This window comes from Aspergillus melleus (assembly GCF_016097325.1).
Source record: "Aspergillus melleus strain CBS 546.65 chromosome Unknown contig4, whole genome shotgun sequence".
Lineage (NCBI taxonomy): Eukaryota > Fungi > Ascomycota > Eurotiomycetes > Eurotiales > Aspergillaceae > Aspergillus > Aspergillus melleus.
This window is the reverse complement of record NW_025763373.1, coordinates 1,761,594-1,787,984: the sequence shown is the minus strand read 5'-3', so window position 1 is coordinate 1,787,984 and position 26,391 is coordinate 1,761,594. Positions and strand designations below refer to the sequence as shown.

Below are 26,391 nucleotides of genomic sequence, written 5' to 3'. Positions count from 1 at the left end.
GGAAAGAACCTGGACAGGTGATCGGATTCAGTAAAGTATTTATAAGACCAGTCCTCTTGCTCTGATGGAACTGCTTTTTTTGAACATCGCTCCGTCAAACTTGCCAACTCTCATCCATTGCTTTGAAGAACCCCAAGTCGAACACAATGCCAACCGTATTCCAATCCAGAGCCGAATTCCACCAGAGTTTGGTCAAGTACAATCGGACTACTACTGATGGTTGGGATGTGATTGTCAGTTACTCGGAGGACAAGCTGAATGCCTTGTTGAAGAAATATTGGACTCAGAGATTCGACGCGGCTGAGGTCTCTTTCCAGCACAAAATCGGGACTGATAATGCGTATTTTTTATATACGTATAACCTGACCCTCGAAGCCCCAACTTTATCGTTCAAATCGATTACTACTACTCATGGGGACATTGCTGTCTCCGCCCTATCGTGGAAAATGTCGGGCACCGTGCATACCGTTGCGTATATGAACGGCCAAGAGGGCTTCTCCACCGATGAGGACGTGGGCAAGGATCAAGATATATACTTAGATGTGGTAACACCGGTGTCTGCAATGGATGGGGAGTCAACCGATACCAGCACCGCAAAGGTTAGTCTTGACTTGTCTATCCATCAGAGTCTTCGGGCCGGTTTTTGTGCATGCCCGTACTAAAAGAAATTGTCATATAGTCTAGCGATACAACCTTCCAGTTCAGCGACAATACCGAGTCCAGCTACAAGGTCATCCTCCATTTCCAGAACGCACAGGATACAGACTGGTCCGTTCAAACGGCCAGTTCGAGTGATCCTCTCAACGAAAGCCTCACTGAACTGGTGCATGCGTTGATGAACAAGGAAGAGTTCAAGGGATTCACCTTCACCCTCGGAACAGTCAAGAATACGAAAGATCAGACTTCGGATTTTCTACAGCCGCAGCAATTCCGATTCAACGCGACCGAAGGTGTTCTGAGCATCTTCATTCAGGTGAAAGGTGGCAGTGGCAAGGGAACGGCAGAAGCACCGCAGTTCCAACTGACTCACGACAGCGGAATTGCAGCCATTCCCGAGGGCTACGAAGCGAGTATCATCCTTTCTCAAACGCTCATCCGCGATGACTATCTCGTCAAACGCATTGCAGAGAGCTGCAAGGATACATTGCAAAGTAGCGGCGGTGTGACTGGCAGTCAGGCGTCTGCCAACCCAACTGTCCATCTGAAGTTCAAATCCGACAAAGTCTGGGAAGGCGAATCGATGAATCATGGCGGATGGCCTATGGTAGGCGAGGGAGATCTCACCGTAGACTGGGATAAATATCCTTTGATTCTAACGCTTTTCGATGACGGAACGCCGTTGACATCTCATTACAAGTGGGTTTGGGACAATGCATCGGTGACGTTGTCCTACACCACCATGGATCCAATCCACGGAGCTACAGGTGGACCGTATACTTCTCAAATCACGGGGAGTATTAAAGCCGTGAGTTTATCTTCCGTCCGGATCATCATAATATCGAAGGGTTCGAAGCTAAGAAAGACAGAACTCGACCCCAGTCGCGACTATTTCAGGAGATACGTTGAAGTTCAACATCCAATTCACCTCCGCTAATCAGCCCGATGCATCCTTCTCCGACGTGGGCCCTGCAGACCTGACCGGATCGGTGACATTTCCTGAGCTAGACCTCAAACTGCCCGATCTTGACTTCTTCCAAACGCAGAATGTGCTGGCTCCGGGCGAGGACTTTATCAAAGCACAGGACACTATGTGTCCATGTGACTTGTTTGTTCTGGGATCGATGTATAGCTGATGGGATCGAGAGAGATGAAGCAGGCCTGGTTGACTCTAGACACTGGACAGATCAGACTGCAGATTTGTAATTTTGTATGCAATCTTTATTTCACCTTCCACTCATCATGGCTCCTACCAATTGCCTACCAATTGCCTACCAATATATTTACCATGCCTCCACACCACATATAATCCGCTGTTTATTGCTATTAACATATTCCCCTTATATCCAATTACATACGACCACAAAGTGGTGAAAGTTGGCTTAGGGAACAGCCCTCCGAACGCTAACCGGACAGCCCATTATTTAGGGTACTCTAGAAATTATGCAAGAGTATCAAGGACTTAGGGACTTCAGATCTCTCCAATTCTTTTCTCCATATCTAGCTTTGTATTTTTCCTTCAAGGGTGATTATGGTGATTAAAGTATACATAGAAAGAATAGCTAGTAGTCTTGGTATACTTGGTATACTCCGCAGCCGTGGTGAATGACATCATGGGTGAAATTAGAATCTCCTAAATTACAGTGACACGAAATTAGTCATTTGCTAGGTGGTATTATTGAGTGAGCCGGGGAAAGTTTCCTGCTAACTAGATCATAGAAATGGTGACAAAGGACCAAAGGGCCCTACGCTAATTAACGTCAAAACAAAGAGCACCATTATTATCAACGCTAACTTATTGGTCACGTTCGCACCTCCTGTTATATATCTTGTCAAGTAGATGCTTAAGTTCTTCTAGCTTTGGATCACAATATGTGTCGGCCAACAACTCGATAACACCAGCCGTCGATATTTCCGAGTCCCAAGAGTCTGCTGCAACAACAGCATTAACATTCGCACCGCCCTCTACGAAAAGTCGCACAATCTCTGTCCAACGTCCAATGCCGTTTGTGTCGATATCGAAATAACCTATCATTCCTCGTCTATGCGCCTCTCGGAGAAGTCGCAAAAGATTCACCCACGAGGTCATTGGGATTTTGGTTTCGAAATCAATGTACTCATGGTTTGGGCCGGGGTTTATTCGATGAGACCGTGCGAGAAGGTTGCGAACCATGTGGGGGTCAGAAAGCGGGTAAATCGTCTGCTGTCGCGAGCAAAGAAACTCCGTTGCATATGTGAGAAGAGGAGTAGCTTTGTCGTCCACGGTTGGCATCTCTTTTTCAAGAACGCCGTATCTATCTTGAGAGATACACGCGTCTAGCTCCTCGGAAACATATGTCGTTAAACCGAATTTCGTGGCTAAGCATAGGAAAGGATGCCAGATTGGTGGAGCCTTCTTTCGAACGTGAAAAAATCCAAATGCTTTCGCAGCCCAATGGTCATATATATCCGGTTTGGTGTCCCACAGCCACGAGATGATATCGTTGAGCTGATTCAGGAAGTAGCGTTGCATCTTCTTCACATCATTTTTAATATACCTGGAATGAGTCATGGCTAATGTTACGTCCGGCCACCACTCATCAAACCGTCGATGATGCTCAATTTCATCCATCGGTTTCTTGAGTCGAAGCACATATGATTGTAAAAGCCGTAAATTGGGGTCAAAGCCAGCTTCTGCTCTCTGTTCAAGTCGCCTATGAACGTGGTCGTCTCGCAGCCAATCTCGCACTGTACGATGAATGAAGGTGACCTTGTTGTCCGCTAGTTGGCGTACTGAAGCACTGTCGATTTCAATGCTATCCGTGAATTTGAGGGTACGCGGGCGATCTTGTGTCTGCCTTCCTTGAAGGCTCAAAAGTCCAGCGAATCTTTGGTGCATGCACTCCACTGTCCTACTACAGCGTTCAAGGATAAACTTGTCGGACACCTGTGATACCACCCCGTCCGTGGCATAGTCGTCATCTTCTTCCAAAGCAAAGGCCAACTCCCACACTGTAAGAGCGCATGCTGATGTGTCATTGACAAACTCGGCCGCAATCTCTCTCGACTCGATGAGGAACAGGAAAGTTGCCGTCCTGGCGATTTGAATATCGGTTTGGTCCTGAAACAAGAGCTTTTCGTACAAGCCGTCCAACTCTGCTGGAAGTTGATCCACTTTCTCCATCAACCCAGAAATACCCTTTTCAGGCGCAAAACCTTTGAGAATGTCGTCCAAAGCCAACTTGATCCATAAGAATACACCGCTTGCCCGATCAACTATCGCCTGGAGCAATTCCTTTGTCCTTAGATTCTCGCGTCCAAGACAGCGACGAACAACGACATTCTCTCTGAGTCTGTCAGTTGCGTATTGATGTAGATCATTTTTCGTGATGTCTTGTATTTTGGCGTTAGGTCCAATGCTTTGAAAGGCTTCTTCAATCGTAGTCCAGGGACGCGAAGAGAGACAAATCTTAACATTGCTATTAAGGCTGAGCTCTTTGAAAAAGATAATCAGTTCCCGATGGCCTTCCTCAAACTCATCGAGGCCATCAATGAAAAGGCAGAACTTCATTTTCGAAAGTGATGATTTCATGTATAAGTGAAAGGCTTCCTGGAGTTCGTCTTTGTCCCATTCCAGATGGAGTGCGATTCTCTCCTTAGAGGTCATGGTGCGGATTTTGGCCCAAAGATTCGGAAATGTGCAAGGAATGAGATCGTGATTGAGCCGGAGTAACTGATACAGAAGAGATCTGAAGAGACCACGTTTGGACCGCTGCTCCTGACTCCCACTGGCCCAAGAAAAGAATCCTGCGGTTAACACGGGGAGTGTGCCTGCCCATTTTTGAAGCAGATTAGATGTAGCTGGGTGTTCGTAGATATATTTCATGAGTGTCGATTTACCTGATCCCGGCTTACCCGACATCCAATATATGGGATTGCAGTCGTTAGTCTTGAGCCATGCAGAGAGACCGTGCCGAAAATCCTTCTCCGTCTGGCCCTGGTGGCAGTTCTCACTGAAGATCCAATCGAAGGTCTTCACATGTGCTTTGACTACACTTGCCTCCCGGTCAAACATTTCTTTGTAAGCCAGAGTGTCGAGAATGAACTCATTGAGGAGACCAACTGGAGCATTCAAGGATTGCGAAGGTCTGTTGGACTTGAGCACTCTCACGTCTATGGCCAAGCTCTCTGGGAGAGAGCTGAAATTCCCCGTAGATGACTGCGACTCGCGCTGGCTCGAACGTCGAGCTTGAATCTCTTCATTGCTATTCGATTGTTGTTTTCGGGGTGCGTTATGCCTGAAGGACGAGAGAACTCGCTCATATTGAGTGAGGACACTGTTGGGAGCGAATAAGACTTAGAACATCTACGCGGGTGTATCGACTTACTCGGATGGGGGATTAATAGATTGGTGCTGACGTATTAGGCCAACCAGCCGTAAGGCAAAGGCTTCAATAACATCTTGAGTCCATATGTCACGAAGTCTAGGCCCAGGGTTATGGATCGTGTGAACAGACTCATCGGCGCGGTCAAGACGAATCAGAAGATTACGTCCCAGTTTCAGGCAAGTCTCAACCAGTGTTTTGTGTTTATCGGTTATAGCTGCTGCCGTATCTGGTAGCAACTGAATGGTATGGCGGAGGCCGATGGACAAGTCAGCAAGATCACATTCTCCTTTAAGCCGTCGTCGTTCATCCGTCTCATGGATCGCCCATGCCACCTGGCATATGGCACCAGATGCTGTCAGGAACTGACAGATGGCATCCATGGTACATGGAGGATTTGGGAGGCAAGAGTCGGCGGACTCGAAATGTGCTGTCTGGTCGATATACTATGCTATCGGATGACATAATCTTGCCTGAGCCCGCTCAACTCCGCGCTGGTTCGGCCCAGATCCTTTGCCCTTTATCCACTTTGAACTCCGAGGAGAACTGGAAAGATCCTCAACTCCGCCTAGCCCTCGCTGCACAAGACGTCATCATATGCGTATTCCAGTCCCTCTTGAAAGTAACTCTCAATGTATTCCAACGCTTCCAACCTATTCTTACATCTATCATTGCCTTTGAGCATATCTACGAGGTACGTAGCAGATTCTTGTAGTCCAATGATGACCTGAGAAATCGATCTCTCGAGCCCTTCGCTTACGCACAGCAAAATCCATTGGCAGAACAATACATTCCAAGACTTCCAACAGTTTGATTGGGTCAGACGCGTAACTCTTAATTCACATCTCATCAGAATACCGTCTCCAGCCCCTAAACAGTCAATGGAAAAGGTCACGCCCTCTACCGCTGGGAAATCTTTGTTATCCAAGGCCTCCCTTCCCACCAATGTTCGGCCGACTACCGAACTTGATGAGTGGATCGAAAGACTGAAAGAGTGTAAATCGCTTTCTGAAGACGAAGTAAGAAGACTATGCGATAAGGTAATAATCTCATCCTTGGAATATGTGGATAACAATTAATCACTCCATGACCCTTGCAGGCACAAGAGGTAGTGCGATCGGAAGCAAATGTCCAACCTGTCGTATGTATCCACCGCCCATTAATTATGTCTGACAATGGATAACGTGAATGAGTGAGCTGACAGGCGTGGCTATAGAAATGTCCTGTCACAGTATGTGGAGATATTCACGGCCAATTCCATGACTTGATAGAACTGTTTCTCATCGGTGGGCCATGCCCAGATACTAATTATCTGTTCATGGGTAAGCTTCTGCCTCTCCTCGCTCGTCTGGTATTATTGACCAAAGTGGCCAAGGTGATTATGTCGACCGTGGATACCACTCTGTAGAGACAGTGAGTCTTCTTGTGGCCCTCAAGATTCGCTTCCCCCAGCGGATCACCATTCTCCGGGGAAACCACGAATCGCGGCAAATTACTCAAGTTTACGGCTTTTACGATGAGTGCTTGAGGAAGTACGGGAGCGCCAATGTCTGGCAGTATTTCACCGATCTTTTCGACTATTTCCCAATTACTGCATTGGTGGAAAATCAAATATTTTGCCTCCACGGAGGTCTAAGTCCATCCATCGACACTCTTGATAATATTAGAGCACTGGACCGCGTACAAGAACCCCCTCACGAAGGTCCAATGTGCGATTTACTATGGAGTGACCCAGATGAAAGATCTGGATGGGGTATCTCGCCCCGTGGAGCGGGATACACGTTCGGAGCCGATATTTCAGAGTCATTTCTTAATAATAACAGCTTGAGTCTTATTGCACGAGCTCATCAAATGGTGATGGATGGTTATTTCTGGTCTCATCCTGAAAATGTCGTTACGGTTTTCTCTGGTATGTATCCGTCTGACATGAAAAGAAATTAGGAACCAAAATCAGCTTATCGAGTATATTTAGCACCTAATTACTGCTATCGTTGTGGAAACCAAGCTGCCATTATGGAAGTGGACGAGCATCTTGCATATAAATTGTAAGTCTGTGAATCTGAAAACACTTTCGCTGAGCTAACGATGCTCATCCAATCTTCAGCATCCAATTCGATCCAGCTCCCAGAAACGTCGAGCCCAAAGTAGGACGACGAATACCGGATTATTTCTTCTAGTTGGGAGAGCCAGCAGTGATCAGAAAGAATTAAATCTTGTCCTTCGCAAATACCAAAATGCAAACACTACTGGCAAATTGATAGTGCTCTCTAAATGCCGTATCTAGGCTTTGCAAACGTACGAGTCAATGCCTTCTACCGAAAAATCTACTAGGTGTCTCTCAGGGTTGATAGGAAAGCTGCTGGGTCGCATAGTCTGTCTTTTACTGAACCCTGGTAACTGAACCCTGGCAATGCGCTTCACAACACAGCGAAATGACTCAATCCTGCTCCCAGAGGCAGTCGTGGTCAAACCCTTGTCAATGACAGACTCTAAATGCTCAATAGCCCACCGAGAATCTAGTTGGCTTTGAAAGTTTGTATTCAATGTATAAGTGGCGGAGACTAAGATGATTCGTTACTCTGCAATGCCCGTGAGCCTCCAGTACTCTCAAGTGTGCTAGGAACCCAGGAGATGTCACTGACTTAATCTATTCACTAACCCCGGCGGCTCTATTCCTTTGTTCCGTTTCTTTTCTCCAGCGTGCAGCAAATCTCCATTGAAAGAAAGGGCCGATCAACGAGACGAACTGCACAGCAGCGCATATAGTGAATGTAGCTCCTGCCCCGACGCCATTGATCATAGGCATGACAAAACTCGTACCACCAGCAGCGAACAAGCATCAAGCAAGATGAATGCTGGCGCTAGCAGCTGCACTTCTTGAATAAAATATGTCCACAAGATATGTCTGCAAGAGCGGTGATTTCATCATGAGCTTCCGCGGTCGCCCGAAGGCCCGGAGTTGAGAAGACAGTTCCTGGCGGCATTGAACTGAACTCCGATGTCTATAGCCACCACAAAGGATTTCCTGTGGAATTTTGAACTCAGTACCCAGGTCATCAAACCCGCAACAAAAAGCCCATGTCGGAATTGAACGAAGATAAGAACCCTCCGCATCCTGTCAATTGAGCTTCAATCTACACTTACCCCAAGTCCAAGTCCAACTTTTCTCAAGACACCATGAGCTCTTCCGCGAACAGTGTTAACTTCGGCAAGAACTATGCTGTCCTCAATCTTGACTGGATGGCCCTTCTTCTGAACGCAGTTGAAGAGTCACCAGAAGGCCAATCGCTCATTGCCAATTACTCTCGATGGAATAATGCTGTCCACTAGAAGAGCAATCGGCCACTGACTGTTTTTACCACGTTGCAATTCAACCATGGACAGCCAGACCTGCGGCTCAAGACACCTTTTTCGAAACTCCTTGAACCATTTGGCACCTTTGAGACCGGTACCCCTGGTGTTGAGATCGACCCCCGCTTCACTGTTGATGAGAAGGATGTCGTACTTCGAAAGGCCAGATGGTCAGCCACTACCGGAAACAACTTGGAGCAAATTCTCAAAGCCCAGAGTATTGATACAGTTGTTATCGTAAGTGTTGAAGTGGCAATAGTTCATACCGCAACTGCATCTTTTACTGACTTTCCCTCCAGTCTGGATTGAGCTTGTCTGGTGTCGTCATGGCCACTGTCTACCGGTTGTTCGATCTGGATTTCAACATTTTCGTTATTTCAGATAATGTTCTGGAAGTTCCGCCCACCCAACACTCAGAGGTTTCTAAGATTACGCTGGAGACTCTTATGCCCAAGATGAACCTTCAAGTTATTACCCTTGATCAGGCATTGCAAGCTCTGAAGCAGTCTTAGTAGATAATAGATGTAACGAATATTACATTGACGTGTTTTATTTGTAGTTGCCTTAAAAAGTTATCTTCCACGTGCGTATAGCAACCGTTTATTCCATGAGAGCCTGTGACCGCTTTCATACGTTCCTTGATTCAAGGCTTGTACAAACAAGCTACAAAGTTTCTGGCTGGAGAGAAGGTTCATGAAAGTTTATCAATCTGGATAAATACACAGAGAAACCGTCCACCACACTAATCGCTGCTCGAAGGCTACCTACATACATGAATCATACTGTCTTTTCTTAGATGATGCTTTTCTCGGGTTCCAGCAATGAGCGTCTATATGGTGATGAATGAGAAGCTCTCTCGACTCTGGAGATTTAGTTGGCAAGCGGGATGCTTGCATTCGAATTTTGTCAATCCCATAACATGAGATTGAATATGTGCGTACCATTCGGAGCGATCTGTTAACATACTGAGTCATTCTTTTTGATGGGCCGAGATGTCTACTTCCAAGACAAAGGGACAAAGTCCTGCTTTAAGAGGAGCATTGCGAAACATTAGCGGATCACAGCGAAGAAGCGTATCTGGTCGCTGCAAATTCTCAAAGCAATGAAACTCCCATTCTCCCGGATCTGTGAACCAGGTATCACATTCAAAGCACACTTCCACAAACTGTAGCTTGCTATGGTGACGGTAGTGGGATTTGTTGCATCGATAAGGGTGAATTCCAAAAGGGACGATGTTGGGTGACGTTGTCAATTGTGTGAATGTGTGTGTGTGTGAATGCTAGTGAGTGAGGGTGTGTGATTCCATCACCCTCTATCTCAATCTCTATCTTTTAAAAAGTGGGCCACACTATATACCGGCAGAACACTCTCATAAAAGTCATAGTTGGTCATGAATGCTGATTGGCTGCAGATCATCTTATAGATATCGTTGATATAAAAAAAAAGATGATGGCAAGAACGAGGTTCGAACTCGTGCGACTTTCGTCATCAGGGATCAACGTAGTGACTTAAATCTGACGCCTTAACCACTCGGCCACCTTGCCGTTTGTAATAGGATCCACTTTATGCCTCTTTATATATACACTATTACTATTAATCATATCTTGATGTTCTGAAAGCGACAGGTATTGAGTCAAAGCTCGTCACTGCGATTAATCAGCTTGGAACAACGGGACAATGGAACAGAAATTCAACATTTGAACACCAAGTGTCTCCACTCGTGCTTGAATGAACGCAGACATGTCTCCACATTTTCACTTTGGTGAAGTCTCGAGTGAAGATACCGCGCAGCCAACTCTGAATCGTCGGCGGCTTCAATGAAATGCTTCAGAATGAGATGTTCAGTGGGAGTGAGATCCGCCGAAAAGATAACATTCAGGACAGAGGCGGAAGTGGCCATGGAACGAGAGTGCAGGTTGGACAGATAGACAGAGGATGCTCAGTCCCAGAGAATCAAGCGCAGATGAGATCGAAGCTGAAAGACCAGAAGCTGTCATTAGAAACAGCGCATTGACCGGGCGCGTTATCAAGAGGGAGGCAATTCCTTCTGTTCCGCAACTCATGAAAAGGGTGAAGTTACTCTCTCGTAGACGCGCGACACTTCAAGTGCCAGAACCCGTGACCGCCCCCTGGAAATAAATCCAGAGCACACAAACCTTTTCTTAGACAGTTCTACAAGTAGTGTTCTGTACTACTATGGCATTTACTTTTTCAACTCCTGATGTATGTGCCAGATTACTGTCATTAGACCAGGTCATCATCGTAGACACCATCTGTCCATATATACAGTACAGAAGAGCCATATGAACAGGTAGAAACATATGAAATGTAATTTCTCAAAAGAGTGGCGCGGACCGAAGCCCAAATATGGCTCGAAAAAGCCGTGTGTAAAGAGGAGGCCAAATCCAATCCTCTGAAATGGCCTCGAAGAAGTATCTGACAAAGGAGAGTGAAAAGATCGTAAAACGCTCAAAGGACCATCCCGGACATAGCAGCCCGGCTGTCCAACAAACAACAAAATCATCAAACAGATAGACATTAACAGACGTTCCCATCATAGACATCAGTCGTATCATAATCATAGCAGAAATGCCGCCCTCGGCTGAATCCAACCCACTCGCAAATGCAACAGAAGAATCAATGGCTAAACGCGGAAACACAAAATCCCAAGTACACAAAAGCCCAAATGCAATGTTCAGAGGTCAAAGTCAAAACCCGTTCCGTGGTACCGTGTTACTGGTGGTCAACAAGTTCAGAGTAGTCCAATCCGTACCTCCCCAGGAAGAGCAAGAATAAACAAGAAGAGAGTAAAGGTGGTCCGAAAAAGACCGAGATCGAAAGGTGAAATCCAAAGCAATATACACAGAAATGCAAAATGTTCTGATCGGTCCGTTAAATTCATTTCCTCGGCCCAGGTCCCGAAGAATAGAAGATCAAATGTACGCCGAAATGATCCGAAGAAGTGCGAAAAACATATAAAACACATCGCTAATTCGTCAGACGCAGTCATGAAAAGCTAGTCCGTTAAAGGTCATATATCCAGTCGAAGTAAATGGTAAGCTGTCTATGCATGCATATGGCTAATTCTGGCTTAAGTTGGTCAATAGTCGTGTATCGAAAGGCACAATGTGCAAGTAATCTGGTAAACGAACAGAAGACGGCAAAGGCGAACGAAGAAAGCAAAAGGGAGAATTCATAGACCGGTCAGGTTGTTTTCTTTGTTCGAAAAGAAAGGCTAGGCAGAATGGTTTTGCTCTGAACAAGGTGAGGATAAGTCGGACATGGGCAGTATACGGTTAGACCTCGATATCATCGGGTGAGGGTTCATTTTTTGAACCCATTCAGGCTTGACCGAAGCCCGATTCCTCTTCCTTGACGGGGGAAGCACCATAATCCTGGACCATGCGGCGGAAATCGCGGATCACTTTCTCGGGAACGCGATCCCACATCAGCGATCTCGAGTAGACATCCGAGGTAGATTTGCCGGGAATCTTGTTCCCGGGCGCACTACCGCGCATGGCAGCCAGCGCCTGCTGGAGGTTGGAGGGCTGCTGGGATTTGTAGTTGACATTGGTGTCCTCGTAGGTAGTCAAAGAATTGTACTGGTCCGCGTTCAGAGAGAAGACCTGTTCTTGCTCTTGCTCCTTCGTTGGCATCGCAAGCGCATTGTGAAGCTCATCCAGGTTGGAGTGAACGGTGCCGGCCGACATCTGAGCCATCTCCGCCCCGCTGATGGTGGTCGGGAGGGGAGCAGCCGACGACGAAGCGACGGCGGCCTGGCCCATGGGATGAGCGAGCTCGGGCGGGGAGGAAGACAGCACAGCCCGTAGAACGTTGGCCGACTCGGCCCGATACTCTTCCGACAACTGGGGAATCACGCGGGCAGACAACGAGTTGTTGTTGTTGGAGGCGATGAAGGCACCGAAGAGCAGGCACATGTAGAAAGCGTTCCAGCTGAACGGATAGTCGTTGGACTTCTCGGCGCTCCGGTCGTTCGTCGACACAAGAGAGGACGGCTGCCCGGTAGGAGCAGAGGTGACGGGGTCGGAGTCAAGAGACAAGCTGTTGACCATCGTAAAGTCTTCCCACGGGCTATTGCTCATGGTCAAATTCTCAAAGTCGGAGAACTCGTTCGCCAGGTTGGAGGGAGCAGGGGCGGTTCTGGCATGTCGCTCGAGCTTCTCCACGGTCTCCTTGAGAATGTTGTTCTTCTTGCGGAGCTCGGTGGTCTCCAACGTGTGTACCCGAATCATCTCATCCTTATCCATGTGCATGGTGTTGATGTATTGGGTGATCTCTTGCTGGGCGGCAATCCATTCGCTCTTCTCGCGAAGCAGCTCGGCTTCCCGCAGCCTCATGTTCTGCAGCTCTTCCTCAAGATCGTTGAGGGCCTGGGTGTATTGCTTCTTTTCCTCCTCTAGTTTCTCGGTGTGGAGCTTCTTCCGTTGACGAGAGTCCAGACTGTGAAAACGGGTTGTTAGTGAACTTGTTATCAGATAGCGGGGTGGGGACGTTGGCGGAGACACTTACGCAGCCTGACGGTTTCGCAACAGTCGCTTTTGTTGCTTCAACTCCTTGATCTCCTCCTCATTGCTGGACTGACTGATCAGCTGGTCGATGTTACTCAACGTGCGCTCTGCTGGTATTTCAAAGCGAGCGTTCTTCTTCCGGATACCATCCCGTCGGACGCTCAAGGGAGAGCTGTTCCGATAGGTAGGACTTTTCGTGGGACGAGAAGCGGCATCCGGCATGTCAGTCGAGGCCGGCATCCAGCCCTGGCTGGACTGCGGCGACATGGCGACGGCACCGGAAGCCGCGAAGGCCATGTTGGGACGGTATGACATGGAGGACAGATTGATGGCGCTCACGGGGCCAACGGCCCCGCCGGAGAAGGGCGCTGACGAGCCGTTGTCCATCTCTGAGGGGAAATGCTCGTACATGGCGGTCGGCGTACACGAACCCGAATCCTTGGAAAGCGACCAGGAGGCATGCTGGCCATATGCCGAGGCTGGGTGGGCGCCGTCTACCCGCATAAACGGGTTGGGAGCGGATTCAAAGAACTGATGGCCGACTTGGGAGTTGTGTCGGGACTGGTTGCTGGAGACTGATTGAGAAAATTCCGACCAGACGGAATCTCGATGCGTAAAGGCATCCGGCGCATGGTCATAGGAGGAACGCCGAGGGTCGGCCATGGAGGAAGAAAGTTCTGGTGATGTCGAATCCAAGATCTTATCATCCAATACACTCATCTCGTCCTCTTCAGGAAACGAGGGTTTTGCATCCAACGTCGAGGGGGATTGTTGGTAGAAGTCAAAAGACGGTTGAGAATATCTCGCCATGACTATGCCAGTGTGAAAATCGGATGAAAATAGAACAGGATAACAAAAAAGATTGATGGCCTTGATTGTAGAGTAAATCAAGAGGCGGTGTGTAAAATGGGTGTACGGAAAGTAAAAATCCCAGTCGGTGCGGGGTTTTGGGTGGTTGGTTATTGAAAGAGAGAAAAATCGAGGAAGAATCAGGTGTAACGGGAGGGAGGGAAAAGAAAGTAAATAGAATGGAGAAGAGTTGATAGGTATTGAAGAGAAGGGGGAAAATATGCAGGAAGAAGAGACTAGGTAAAGTCGGTCGTAGTAGTGGTAAAGTGGGAGAGGGAGGAGTAGAAGAATAATAAAAGGAGCAGGGGAGGAGAGGGGGGGAAGGAGAAGATCAGATGTGATGAAGAGGAAAATAAGGACGAGGTCTCTTGTGATCAAAGGAAAAGCCCTCTAGAGGAGAGTTTCCCGGGCAGTATAATCGATGGTGTTGATGATGGAGGGAGAAGGGCAAGTGACGAGGGAGGGGGAAGTCCATATATCTTAATTAGGAACCATGCGAGAGCGTCTCTTCCAGGTACCTCTTACTAGTAGCACTTGGGTTCTGATCAGAGCCGATCAACCAGAAGGTTAGAACGATCAAATAAAATCGATTAAAATTAAATAAACATTAAATCAAAAAGAAATTAGAATTAAGAGTAAATTAGAAGAGAAAATCAAAGAAAATCCACAGACCAAAAAATGAAAATGAAAATGGAAATAAAAATAAAAATAAAAATAAAAATCAAGAAATCAAATAAGAATAATCCCAATGATCATGATACTACGCCTACTACCGCCGACCATGGAAAGGCAGGAAAAATGGACAAAATCCAACCAAAATGACCATAAAAACCCCCCAAACGAAAGCCCATCGACCCTAAACTAACGCCGACCGTGAGGACCCAGTAGGCCGAGCGGACTAATCGCCAGGACGGCATCAACTCATCCAGCGGTCAGCGGAAAAGCCAAAAGGCGAGGCGACGATTTCTGAGGGTTCCCGAGATTAACGAACGGCGGTCATTGGATGCTTCGTTGGGCAGACGTGCGTCTGGCAGGGGAAACTTCCCTTTTGGCACCCGGCGAGCCCTGGGAATCGGGGATGAATAAGCATTGTGCTTTTGTCCTGGATGATTAATCTTCATCCTGTCAGACCACGAGCGATGCCATCATGTCGACATGTACTCCGTCGGTAGGTGGTACATACCACCTACCGCTCGTTGGTATCCGTGGATTCTGTATGAGATTTGACCCCCCACTTGCACGCCATTCTGCCCGAATTCCCCCGCGTCTACCGACGAAGTATACCTATCTCAAGATCCGTCCTCAATCTAGTCAAATGAGAAAAAGACATGGCTATTGTGTTGAGTACCCGATACTTCTCCAGTACATTGCGAAGTACCACAGTCAGATTCTGTGTTTATCGACAGCCTATCAAGGCCACCCCGAAATCCGTCGCTCTTACCGTACCCCCTCCTTTCCCCATTCGGCTAGTCTGACCGTCCATTCTCTCCCTCTCTCACTCTCGTCTCGCTTCTCTTGCTCGGCGTCAGTCTCAGTGTCCCTGGGAAAGTTCCTGGACTCTCGCAGCCTGACTCAGGCACAGGTTCACCCCTCCTATACCCCCCGTCACAAATGAACTCGGATGATTGGCACTGAGTGACTCTTCCCAATCCTCACCGTTGCAGTCGATTCTTCCAAGGTGTTGGTAGGTACCTGAACTCACCCGCCTACCCTCAAGCCTTGGAAGTCTTGGCCTTGGATGATGCCCAAAGCCAAAATCAAAAATCATAATAAAAAAAAAAAAAAAAAAAGGAAAAACCAAGGAGTCCGTCTGTGCGCGCCGTCAGTGTTCATCATCCCATGATCGACTCCCGGGATAGGATGGGTTTCCCTGCTTACAGAACCGTACCATTCTTACTTGTGAAGGGGCACTGATCAGATGGACCGGCGGTCATACAATACTGTATCAACCGGCCCTTCCCCTCGGTCCAACATGGCCAATCATCCCCGACCAGAAGGGTACGGTTTACCCTCAAACCCATCAGCAGGTCCTACGCGACAGTGCCTGAGGAAAGTCTGGATTACGCCTCCCCGGATCGTACTATTATTGTTCTTGAGATCTCACCCCCCTTAAGGTTGTTCACTGTAGCCCAAAAGTAGACCTGCATCTCGAACTGAATGAACCCTCATCTAACATGGACCTTTCGCTACATACTCATTCCCTTCCATTTCATTCTCCGGTACAGTTAGGGCCGGCCCGTTAGTGATCCAATGATCTAATGATCCACCACCCAAGGGCCCTTTTGCCGTTTGGGTTAGTCCCCTTGCCCTGCCCGTGCTTTTTTCCATGGTTTCAACAAAAAAACATGATGACAGTATGTACTGCGGGACACTGGAGCAGGCCCAGATGCAGAAGAAGCACGGACGGTGCAAGTTTCAATCTGGACCAGCCCAGCGAAAGGTCGCGAATAGGGTGCGGGGGCCAGGTTATGAACTGCATAATCTTTTCTTTTTTACCTACTTCGAGGAATGTATTTCCTTAGAACTCTGGGGGACGGAACCCGACCACGCTGCATTGCATCGTCCTCGGTCTCTCTCTGCCTGCTTCTCCAACCCTGAAACACCCGTTAGTCAGCCTGATCCCGCAACTCGTCGTAGATCTCTCATCTGGTCGCATCATTACTAAAAACGCCCTTTCGGTCGAGTGGCCTTCGTAGTACGTAGTGAGCTAGTCAGTTAGTTAGTGAACAATACTCATGACTAAACTATCCAAGTAGGGTGAGGCCAGGAGGTAAGTAGCCCACGTTGTTGTTCCCGCGGAAAGTGAGCAGAATAATAAAAACTACTGTCAGAGAGGAAAGAAAGTAAGGCATCAGTGCTTTTGTCATTCACTCATTCTCTAATTTCTAACCGTCAATATTACTGCTCGATCATACTTTCTCCGCAATCAATCATCAAAAAAAACATACATGCCTACATAATACATACATCCATCGTACATACTAGGTACCGGTAACTAGGCATAATGACTTAGCGTCATCATCCCATAGGTACATGTACATACAACATACATCCTCGAGCCAAGTTCCCTACCTACCTAGTACTGTAAGCAGCAAAGCACGCACCCATAACCCATCTCCCCGGGAGGGGAGCGGAGGGGAGGGGAAGATTAAAAAAAGCAAAGAAAGCAAAACACGACGGATGTGCCCATCGGCCACCGCGTCGCTGCTCTCATTGCACCGATGGGGGGTTAGTTTCAGGTCAAGCAAGCGCGTTCTGGGTGCTCATGCAGAAGACGAGGCGGTGCTTGGGTTGAGACAGAACTAGCCTAGCATATGAGAGCTCTTCTCATAGCTGTGACTCTATTTCTTTCTTCGATTGGTCTTTACTATGATGGGTAAACGTGGGTGTTGAGTCGGATTTTCACACCCTCCCGTCTCCTTCCCTTTCCCCTCTCTCTTTCTAGACTACCTAGGTGTGTATGTATAGTACTATTGATCATTTTAATGGCTGACGGTGTACATTACCTATCTGGGTGCTCGGTTTCAGGCACTAAGGTTACCTACGTACCTACATACATACCTACAGGACTTACTACCCATCTAGGTAAAATGCTAGGTACTTGTACTACAACGCTCGGACAACAACAACATGATACTATAATCCAAAGAGGAGGGAGAGCATGTTTGATGATTCAGGGCTTCACTATATTTGATTTCTCTTCGGGTCTTGCAGCGCATCATTCCATAGTACGGAGATTTTGTATCCACTAATGACATGACATGGCCATATGGCATGGCATGGCATGGCTATTTCCCCTTACTGATGGGCGTTATCTCGCTTTTTCTTCCTGGGTAGGGGTTGATGTCATAATAGCGGTTGTTATACTCATGGTCTTTTTGACGATTTAGTTTGTTTTATTCTATTGGAATTTGTTTGGTGTGTTCTTCTTCCGGTTGTCTGACGGGATATGGTTTGTCATTGTTTGTTTGGTTAGCTATTTAGGTAATCCGTTAGTAGTTGGTTACTACATGCTGTATATGGTAGGTAGGTAGGTAGGTATACTTGCCTAAGGCATATCTCCTACTACGTACTAAGATCCTCAACTGTTTGTTCTCCGATGAGTCGTGACTCATCGCTCCCATACAAAGGAGAAAAAAAAAAAAAAAAAAACAAAAAGAAAAAACAAAAACAAAGACTACCAGAGTGAATCAAAAAGGAAAGAAATGACCTCATACTCCCTCACTTTCAGCCCAATCTACTCCATCCACCAAACCAGAACAGACCAGACAATGGTGATCGCAATTTACCTGAGACTCTATGTCATAGGCCAAAGGGGAAAGAGAAAACGTGGTACCTGAGTCCATTCCCATTTAGCTCGTAACTAGCAATAGTAGTATCTACGGAGCACCCGTAGGTATACGGTGTACGTAGGTAGGTAGGTAAGTAGCACTAACTAAACGAACGAACTAACTCCATAGTAAACAACGTACTTGCCTACCTCCGGCGTAGTCTACCTAGTTTAGCTCGAGGGTCAGGCCCATCCATCATCCACGGCCCATACGGAGTAGAAAGAACCACACCCGCTCCACAACGCTCACCTTGACCGTCAAGCGCACTCAGCGCACCTACCAGCGTCCGGGGAATCCTTGGTGCGAACCACATCGCTCAGATGGGGGTAAGTATAGACTAGCCAATTGGCCATTCTGAGCGGTTTGTTCTAGTATGGATACGGAATGGTTCGGGAGTAGAGAATATGTAGCAGCCTGCAGCCTGAACCGGGCCACCTCGTTAATCCTTCGATAAGATGAAACAAGAAGATGAGGGAAGAAAAGAACCATAGGACCCACCGGTCCGACGACAGCACCTCCATCCCATCCCATCTCGGTAGTACGGAGTATGGCCATGACAGGATGAGCCGATGAGAGTTGAGTGTATGACTCACTCACTCACTACACCTACACCGTCCCCAAATTCGAAGGTTCTGGCGAATCTCGGCTGTCTTCTCGAAAGCCTCGCCTCGTCGTCTAGGGCATTTCCTGATTCGGAATACACTACATGGCTTGTTGTTGTTTCATCTTTTCCGTCCTTCCCTTTCCCCCATCTATCTATCCATTCATCTTGTTCGGTGTCTTCGGGCTGTCCGTCCATCTCCACACCTCCCCTCCCCTTTCCTTCTTGTCATTGTAACCCTCGCCATTCCTCTAAACTAGATGCGGTAGTTTGTGTACACGCGATTGACCGGGGATGAAGAGCAATGGAACCATACAACATACTAAGATAAGCAAGATGAGGCTAGAAGAGAAAAAAAAAAACCGTCGTGATATTGATGCCACGTTTCACCCGGGACCCGACCTCATTGTCAAGAGACCAATTATCCGACATGATGGAAATCGTTTTTTCTAGATTAATATTTTCTCTTGCCACTCTTGCCGTGGTGGAATGATGAAAGAGACCGGCCGCGCAACAGGAAGATGAAGGATTAAACTACTAGTGAAAAAAAAAAAAAGAAAGAAAAGACAAAGAAAGAAATAAAAAAACGGCATTCGCGTCAATCGCGTGAATCAAAACCGGCCCGTTGGGATAAAAATAAAATTAGACCCCAAGAGGGCAAGGCGACGTCTCACGCGTTCTTTTTTCTACTTCTTCCACGCAGCTGATGCACGATACGCCGGAATGGGATTCAGATCGTCCCTAGTCTTTCATCCCTGGGTAGGCAGTATTCCGTAGGCCGAGTTGACGTTGACCCATCATAAATCGGTGAATTTTGATTCCGTTGGGAAGGAGGGAGAGAGAGCGAAGATCGAGTGCATGCTCCATACTAGTCGAGAGGAAACAACAAAGAACCACACCACGGCGAAGTAACAACCTACAGATCCAATCGGAAAGGAATCCATATCCTGAAACAAAGAGAAAATCCTCAAAAAAGAGCAAATCATCATGAAGCGAGTCTGCTTATTAATTTCTTCCCTCTTGACCGATACTCGAGTATGCCTCAAAGAAAGCCGCGGGAAAAAGAAGGTGAAGCAAAAATTGTAGCCATTTTTATCTCTCGGCAAGACGAATCGGAGAGGAACTGGAAAACTCCTGAAATTCCTGGCCCCGACCCCATCGAAGCTTCCATCTTGCTGCTCCATTTCTCGTCTCCTGTCTTACCAAGAAACGCAGCTAGCCACCTCCCATTCCGGGTAATCGCCGCTGCGATGACGATGGCCTTCTGGCGGTGAACGACAGCCGTTGACCCAATTGTAGGGCGCGATTCAGATCGGTGGAGAGCGCGTGGGACCTGCTGCGGTTACTTGAGCTCGGTGCTTGAGGAGTCGATGCACGTATTGGCCATAGAGAGCCGGGTAAAAGATCGTTGGATGTGTTGCATCGATTTTATTATGTTTTTTTTCAGAAGGGTTAGTGAGTACCGCATGGTGACGGGAGTTCAGGTCCGCCACTAGAAATGTCAAATGCCCACTCAAGTTGGGTCCTTTTTACCTGTAACTCAATTTTGAAGCTTCCCTATTATTTTTATTTCCCTGTTTATTTTTTATTTTCTTTAGCTGTTCATAATTGTGCCTGCCTCTGCTTTCCACGGCTAAGTTGCTAACTCACCCGAATTCCAAATAGTGCATAAATCAAAATAATGCGACCTCTGCCTAGTGGGTCCATTGTTCTTGAAGATTGACTTCTCAGACTCATCTGCATGATGCAATTGTTGCCCAATCTGCATAAAATGCTGATCGTACAGAATCGACGTGCTTTTGGCTCTCGGTCGAGCAGGCGCCACAGAGAGCCACGAGCTTTGAAATCGTGGAGAGAGACAGACAGGAAGATACTCGGGGAGGACGTCTGTCTGGCTGTTTGTATGTATGTGGTGTTCGTAATTCACCGAGAATTTCTAGCTGTCTAATAGTATTGTATATTATTATCTTGCATCTAGCCCAGTCAGATATAGAATCGCAGAGTGTGGTGGCAGGGGATACCTACTAGCAAATAATTTCCCTTTGGTTTTATTTGCGATCTGCCCCTCTCCCAGATGCTACCTATGTAGGTAGTAGGTACTCTTGTTCTGTTCCACGCCCAGCCCAACCTCATCTCGATCCATAGATAGAGCGGTCAAGATACATCGAAGAGGATAGAAGAAGACAGAGTTTCTCAGCGTCCTGTACGTGCTCCATCGGTACCTAGTACGGAGTACAATACCTACACCGTAGGTCAGTTAGTCAGTAGCGGTAGGTAGGTAACCATCCGTACCTAGTGTTCTTTCTTCTTATCCGTCCACCCTGCGGCCCCCTCCTCCCCATCGCAAAACCAAGGACCAAATTAACATAGTGGGCCCTGCCGATAATGCAATGAAAGCTCTCCCTATCGGAACAGACGTGCGTTCTTCCCCAGAAAGCTAAACAGCGTGTATGTACAGTATCTGGGTCGGGTAGGTAGAGCCAGTGGGCACGATAAATGGTCGGTGATGGAAGGGAATGCCTGTTATTGGCGGGGATCGGCTCGCCTGCCCATGCCATCAGGCACGGATGGACGGTGATCAGATCGCCTGCCGGGCTGGGCTAGTTAGACACTCAGACACACACTCGGCGGCGAAGGTGCATGTGGGAAGGGATGGGGATGTACGGTGTATGTATGTATGTACCTACAGCTTGCAGGATGAATGTCTCGGTACGGGTCACATGGGTAAAGCAGGAGCGCCGTTGCTGTGACTGACACCTCAGGTTTGATCCTCGCTTTTCCGTGCGTTTCCTGTGGCTGGGCTTGGAGGGGGGTGGCAGGCCCTCACACACCCTCACATCTCTCGTTCTCATCCCTCTTAGGCCTCGTGTCCATATTTGTAAAGGCAAATCTACTTAATTAAAAAAGCTTCGTGTTTGGCTTGGAAATTCTGCCGAGTGAAGGTCGTACTTTGAAGGGGCAATCAGCTACGATTATTCGGTTCGCTTCATATTGGGTGTTCAAGATTGCGCTTGCCAAAAAGCTCACTTCTATCACTAGAAAACCGGACGACTATCAATCTATTACCGGGATCTGCTACTATCATGCCAGGACTCCCATAGGATCCCACCGTGGCAAAACCTTTGGTGTCTGGTCCAGAACGTCTCGCACCTCTTTGGCAACAAACCGCGAATCGACTACGACCTGATACGTATACTCGTCCATCCATCGGTCGGTCATCACAAACCAGCCCTTGTCGCCGGTGTTTTCGCCCCACGAGTTCTGCACTCGCCATCGCACGGGCTTGTTCTCTTCGATATGAACGGCCGTCAACACCATCGCGTGAGTCATGGACGATTCGCCCGTTTCAAGTCTGCTCGCCTTATCCATACCCAGCGTGACGTTGAACCCCAGTGAGAGATCGAGGAGCTCGGTATCCATCACTCCCGGATTGGCATCGTAAAACTTTCCCACGTCACAGCCAAAGAAGACGGGATGGCCCGCCCGAAGCATCGCGATGGCGGCCGATTTCATTGTCTGGGATAGATTAATTTAGGCACGTGTCAAGGCATTAGGGCAGCGGTGCTGTAGGGGCTTACCTTCATGTCGACATTGATGTAACTAATAGGACGTCCCTCCACCACGTTTCCCAGCTTATCAACCGTCAACAAACGGTTATACTCGTTGCGAGGGTCGTTGACCAAACTCAGCACTCTGTTGGGGTTGACTTCCGCTCGGGTCAACTGCACCGTGGCCTGGCTGGCGAAGGCTCGCGGCGCTTGACGGATCTCTTGCGACTTTCCATTGGCATCGTAGTATTGCCACACAAACGGCTCATCGGGATTGGGTGGCGGTCCTAGCATGATAGTCACCAAGCTATGAATTTCTTGCAGGAACGCCTCCTTTGTCTCTGCCAGCGTTTCCCGCTCCTTCACGCTCGGACTCTGCGCCAGTCGCCGGAGAACCAATGCATGCTCGCGCAACTTCGCGGTGATCAGCCAGTTCATCTTGTTGCTATTTTGGGCGTTGAAATTATCCGGGTAGATGGCGTGCGGCACCAGGCCATACTTCTGCACCAGATTGTCCACCATGTCCCACTGGCCTCCGTCGGTGACGGGGTCCTGGAGGAGTTTCTGAACCAACCGACCAGACAGATCCTCGCCGACCGTTTCGATGATCTTCTCCAAGAACCAGTTGGCCTTCTCGATCTTGTCCCAGTAGAACAGGTATGTCTGGCTGAGCTCGAGCTCGCTCACATTGTATTTCCTCATGAGAGGCACGCGGAAGACGTTGGTCGAGGCGAAAAGCCAGCAGCGGCCCGAGGCGCGCTGGTTGGTGATCGGGCCGCCCTCGAGAGGAATCCTGACGTTGAACACCTGGGCATCGGACCTGACGGCCGACTGGTTGGTGAGGATCTGCGAATACGGGCTTTTGGCTAAGCTCGAGATAGCCAGACGGTTCTGTAACGCTCTCACCAGTTAGCGATAATTCGTTCGTAGACTGAAGCAAATCGTGCATAGTGCTTGGCAGAGAGATCCGGTACCTTGGGATCCTTCAACAGGCGATCCTCCCAGTCCCTGAGCTGGGAGATAGCAAGAACCGTCGTTCGCTCTCGGGCGCTGTAGGGAGGAGCTAGTCACATCAGCACCGATCTTCACCCTATCTCTGCTGCAAAGGGACACGAAGCAACGAGAAGGGCGATATACGAGCTTCCTCAGTTTCAAGCCGCACATCCACCGTGCTCCCGGACACCAGCTGTCGTAAGGTCATGGCTGCAGTTAATTCACGAGGGTTCTTTTCCTCCAGAGGAAATTGGGGACTCGAGTAACCTATGCCCATGTTGACTACGTAAAGAGGATGTTGTCGGAGAGAGTCTATGGGTGGCTAAATAAGATGATGATTATTCTGTTGTATACCCGCAAGGTCCTCAAGGACATCGGGCGTGGGTGCGGGGCAGGGAGAAGTCGGTGAGGAGGGAGCTGGCAGAGGGCGGTCATCCCCTCGTTTACGGGCACACTCTCTCCCTGCGTGATTCTGCGAGGGACTTCCCTCTCTGCTGACATATTCCGCCCTTCTCATGTGATGGCGCAATATTCAAAGCCTCAATAATCAGGCCTTCCATTTCCATTCATAGATGCAACGGTGCCGCGGGATCTTCGCTACCCGAAACCTGATGACAGTGCTTATCCCCAACCTATTTCGTCACTCCTGTGTAGTTTTGTCTCAGATGGCAAAGCTTCCCCATCCGATATCGTTGGATAGGTCCAATCCCCTCTTCTCCCTACCGTGTCTCAGATTGTCCCAGCCTGGCCTGCTGTACCATGGAAACGACAGACGCAGAACCACTTATTTTTAGCACCGCAGCTGCAAAATGCAGACTCGCAGGGGAAAACTCAGGCGTCCATTAATGCGAGTTACCGACTCACAGCCATGTATAAATAACTTCCGATGCGGTGGTGTCCACTGTGTCGCCTGGCAATATAAATAACAGCGATTTCCCCCTGCATCCAGACATCGGGGGACATTGAAGCAAGCATCTGCAAGACATCGTTATCTCAATCGCATCTTGTCACTGCAATACTCTACATCCCGTATTTCCGTTCTCATCTCAATATGAACACCCTATTATTCTTGACATCCCTGGCTGTCGGCGCCCTTGCGCAGAATGCTCGAATCGGATTGCCTCAGGCCGCGACCTCCATCAAAGCTGGTAGCAAACTTACCGTGCAAGTTCAACGTCCTGTATGCTTCCTTCCTACTTCGAAGAGGTGTCATCTGTTGCGCATAACCAACCGTACTAATATACATCCAACCTGCTAGAACTCTCTAACAGGATCCCAAGAGGTCGGCGTCGCCATTGGCCTACAATCCTGCGCCAACCGCCCCTGCCATGACTCCAAGGACGTCATGGGCCAGATCCTATACAACGGACCTTTCAAGCCCGTCTACCATGAATACTATCTGCCTCCGTATGAGAACTTCACCGTCACTGTACCGGACTCGGTTGAGAGCGGCGAGGCGGTGCTCGGTGTGGCGCATGTCTCGCTTGTTGGGGTAAGTAATGGTGCATTTCGATCTATAGCATATACTTGGTTGGTATATTCAATTGCTGATTTTGTTCATCTAGGCCGGGCCGTTTCCGTTCTTGGAGGTCTTGAATCAGACTGTTCAGGTTGCGTGATGGCGTTCTTTTCTGTTGTGGATGCTCAATCCAGTATAGGGATTGGGGGTTATGATGTGTAAAAAGCTCAATGTGATCTGATGTCTCTTAGGGAGAATGGTACTTGTTATTTACTTGATAATATTCAATGGGATTATCTTATGATATACTCTCCTTCATCGCAAAACTTTGACATGTCGACAGCCGGAACAGACACCATGGCTACATACACGGCATCGAGGGCAGCCATTGTATGACTGGGCTATTGTTGCAAGCAAACTAAATGTTGAAGGTTAGTTAACTCAATCTCAACATCCAGACTATATCGTGCAAGAATAAACTAGCACAGATGGACATCTATCCATCTGGTTGCGACCAGTCTCGAGAGCTCCGCATTCCTGCTGCTTATAAATAGCATACAATCTATCCCACACAGAGGGTTTCTATTTTTCCAGTATATAATCTTCTGTACAGAATACTATCAGAGAGACATTTTCCGATATGTGGCCCAAAGCAACTATGTGCCCTCGAACTGCAGAACAAGACGGTCGACATTCCGCAGTCAGCCATAGAGCCTTGTCACCATTAATGACTATCCAGCTCCCTTCTATGATTATCTCGTCCCTGGTTGGGTCTCGAAGACGGTAATACTGCCGTAAGAGGACTGGATTTCTTGCCGTCTCAGTTTTGTTTCTAGGACACCATGGTTCGAGAACTCCATGTGATAACAGGTAACTCAAATGACAAGTTTTCTTTCAAGGCTTTAGTAGAAGCGTGCCAGATCTTGACCGTTTGATCGCTAAATGCTGAGGCTAGCAGTGGACTACCCGGTGGAAACGATAGCTCTCCGATGGGGTTCAATTAGTCCTCGAAAGAGTGCTGCAGAGTTCCAGTGCTGGTGTCTCAGAGGACAATCGGACTATCCTGGGAGCTGGATGCGAGGAGATAACCATCTGGCGAGAAATCAAAAGCTTGAATGAAAGACGACTGCCCCTCAAATTCTGTATCAGCTCTCCAGTAGCATCCCAGAGTTTGGCCTTGTCATCAATAGCGCCAGAGGCACGTAGCTGGCCGTCGGGCGAAAAAGCAAAAACACCCACCGTGCCCGAATGACCGAATAGACTGATTGGCGTTCCTGTCATCGAGAATAGGGCTTTGTAAGGCCGTGCCAATGTCCCGCATTTTGATTGCGCTATCGTACGTACCTGATGTTAGTACCTAGTAGGTGATAGGTTGGTGAGATTTTCACATCACTGTCTCCAAATATGTGGCTCTCGAGCGTCTGTCTTAAGGTGTGCGTAGTAGTGTCCCAGATTCTAACCGTATCATCGTGAGACCCGGATGCTAATAATCGACTGTCTGGAGAAAATGACACAGTCCAGCATGAGCTCTGGTTACGGTAGTTGCTGTTGTCACTGGGTTGTGCAAGGTGACATTCTGGGAATCCAGCAGCGGGCTCGAGCTGCTCATGCACGCGCCTTTTGTCGTTCGCTTTGCGGGGTTGCAAAGCCACGTCAAGGTGATCGAGGAGTCAATTTGAATCATCCGGCGCGCATCGCATGTCTATTGC

At 48.2% G+C, this 26,391-nt stretch overlaps 7 protein-coding genes and 1 non-coding gene across 8 annotated transcripts; 4 read left to right on the top strand and 4 right to left on the bottom strand.

The window, feature by feature from the left end:
* Positions 1-146: 146 nt before the first annotated feature.
* Positions 147-1,793, top strand: LDX57_007546 (uncharacterized protein; the record flags this gene model as incomplete). Its single annotated transcript, XM_046089261.1, has 3 exons — positions 147-599; positions 680-1,465; positions 1,527-1,793. 3 exons carry the CDS (start codon positions 147-149, stop codon positions 1,791-1,793), a joined length of 1,506 nt encoding a protein of 501 aa, XP_045945231.1.
* A 583-nt stretch (positions 1,794-2,376) lies between these two features.
* LDX57_007545 (uncharacterized protein) lies at positions 2,377-5,404 on the bottom strand (the record flags this gene model as incomplete). Its single annotated transcript, XM_046089260.1, has 3 exons — positions 2,377-4,467; positions 4,537-4,973; positions 5,025-5,404. 3 exons carry the CDS (start codon positions 5,402-5,404, stop codon positions 2,453-2,455), a joined length of 2,832 nt encoding a protein of 943 aa, XP_045945230.1. The 3' UTR covers positions 2,377-2,452.
* A 935-nt stretch (positions 5,405-6,339) lies between these two features.
* On the top strand, positions 6,340-7,198 carry PPH1 (Serine/threonine-protein phosphatase PP2A catalytic subunit; the record flags this gene model as incomplete). The annotated part of the gene is made up of 4 exons (XM_046089259.1): positions 6,340-6,343; positions 6,397-6,930; positions 6,994-7,066; positions 7,126-7,198. 4 exons carry the CDS (start codon positions 6,340-6,342, stop codon positions 7,196-7,198), a joined length of 684 nt encoding a protein of 227 aa, XP_045945229.1.
* Positions 7,199-8,198: 1,000 nt separating this feature from the next.
* Positions 8,199-8,884, top strand: LDX57_007543 (cysteine hydrolase; the record flags this gene model as incomplete). Its single annotated transcript, XM_046089258.1, has 3 exons — positions 8,199-8,342; positions 8,406-8,609; positions 8,672-8,884. The coding sequence occupies 3 exons, from the start codon at positions 8,199-8,201 to the stop codon at positions 8,882-8,884; spliced, it is 561 nt and encodes a 186-aa protein (XP_045945228.1).
* A 938-nt stretch (positions 8,885-9,822) lies between these two features.
* On the bottom strand, positions 9,823-9,916 carry LDX57_007542. The gene has a single exon. It is a non-coding gene; the product is annotated as a tRNA-Leu (tRNA).
* Positions 9,917-11,713: 1,797 nt separating this feature from the next.
* LDX57_007541 (putative bZIP transcription factor) lies at positions 11,714-13,711 on the bottom strand (the record flags this gene model as incomplete). The annotated part of the gene is made up of 2 exons (XM_046089257.1): positions 11,714-12,833; positions 12,903-13,711. 2 exons carry the CDS (start codon positions 13,709-13,711, stop codon positions 11,714-11,716), a joined length of 1,929 nt encoding a protein of 642 aa, XP_045945227.1.
* Positions 13,712-21,763: 8,052 nt separating this feature from the next.
* Positions 21,764-23,500, bottom strand: LAP3 (C1 family peptidase; the record flags this gene model as incomplete). The annotated part of the gene is made up of 4 exons (XM_046089256.1): positions 21,764-22,198; positions 22,261-23,121; positions 23,205-23,293; positions 23,368-23,500. 4 exons carry the CDS (start codon positions 23,498-23,500, stop codon positions 21,764-21,766), a joined length of 1,518 nt encoding a protein of 505 aa, XP_045945226.1.
* A 598-nt stretch (positions 23,501-24,098) lies between these two features.
* LDX57_007539 (uncharacterized protein) lies at positions 24,099-24,997 on the top strand. The gene is made up of 3 exons (XM_046089255.1): positions 24,099-24,403; positions 24,482-24,715; positions 24,789-24,997. Exons 1-3 carry the CDS (start codon positions 24,275-24,277, stop codon positions 24,840-24,842), a joined length of 417 nt encoding a protein of 138 aa, XP_045945225.1. The 5' UTR covers positions 24,099-24,274; the 3' UTR covers positions 24,843-24,997.
* The last annotated feature ends 1,394 nt before the right edge of the window (positions 24,998-26,391 follow it).

Excerpts from the sequence above, each read along its gene's own strand:
- LDX57_007539 (XM_046089255.1), top strand. The coding sequence starts at position 24,275 with ATGAACACCCTATTATTCTTGACATCCCTGGCTGTCGGCGCCCTTGCG. Across the intron at positions 24,404-24,481 it reads CCGTGCAAGTTCAACGTCCT|AACTCTCTAACAGGATCCCA; the intron begins GTATGCTTCCTT and ends CCAACCTGCTAG. Across the intron at positions 24,716-24,788 it reads CGCATGTCTCGCTTGTTGGG|GCCGGGCCGTTTCCGTTCTT; the intron begins GTAAGTAATGGT and ends TTGTTCATCTAG.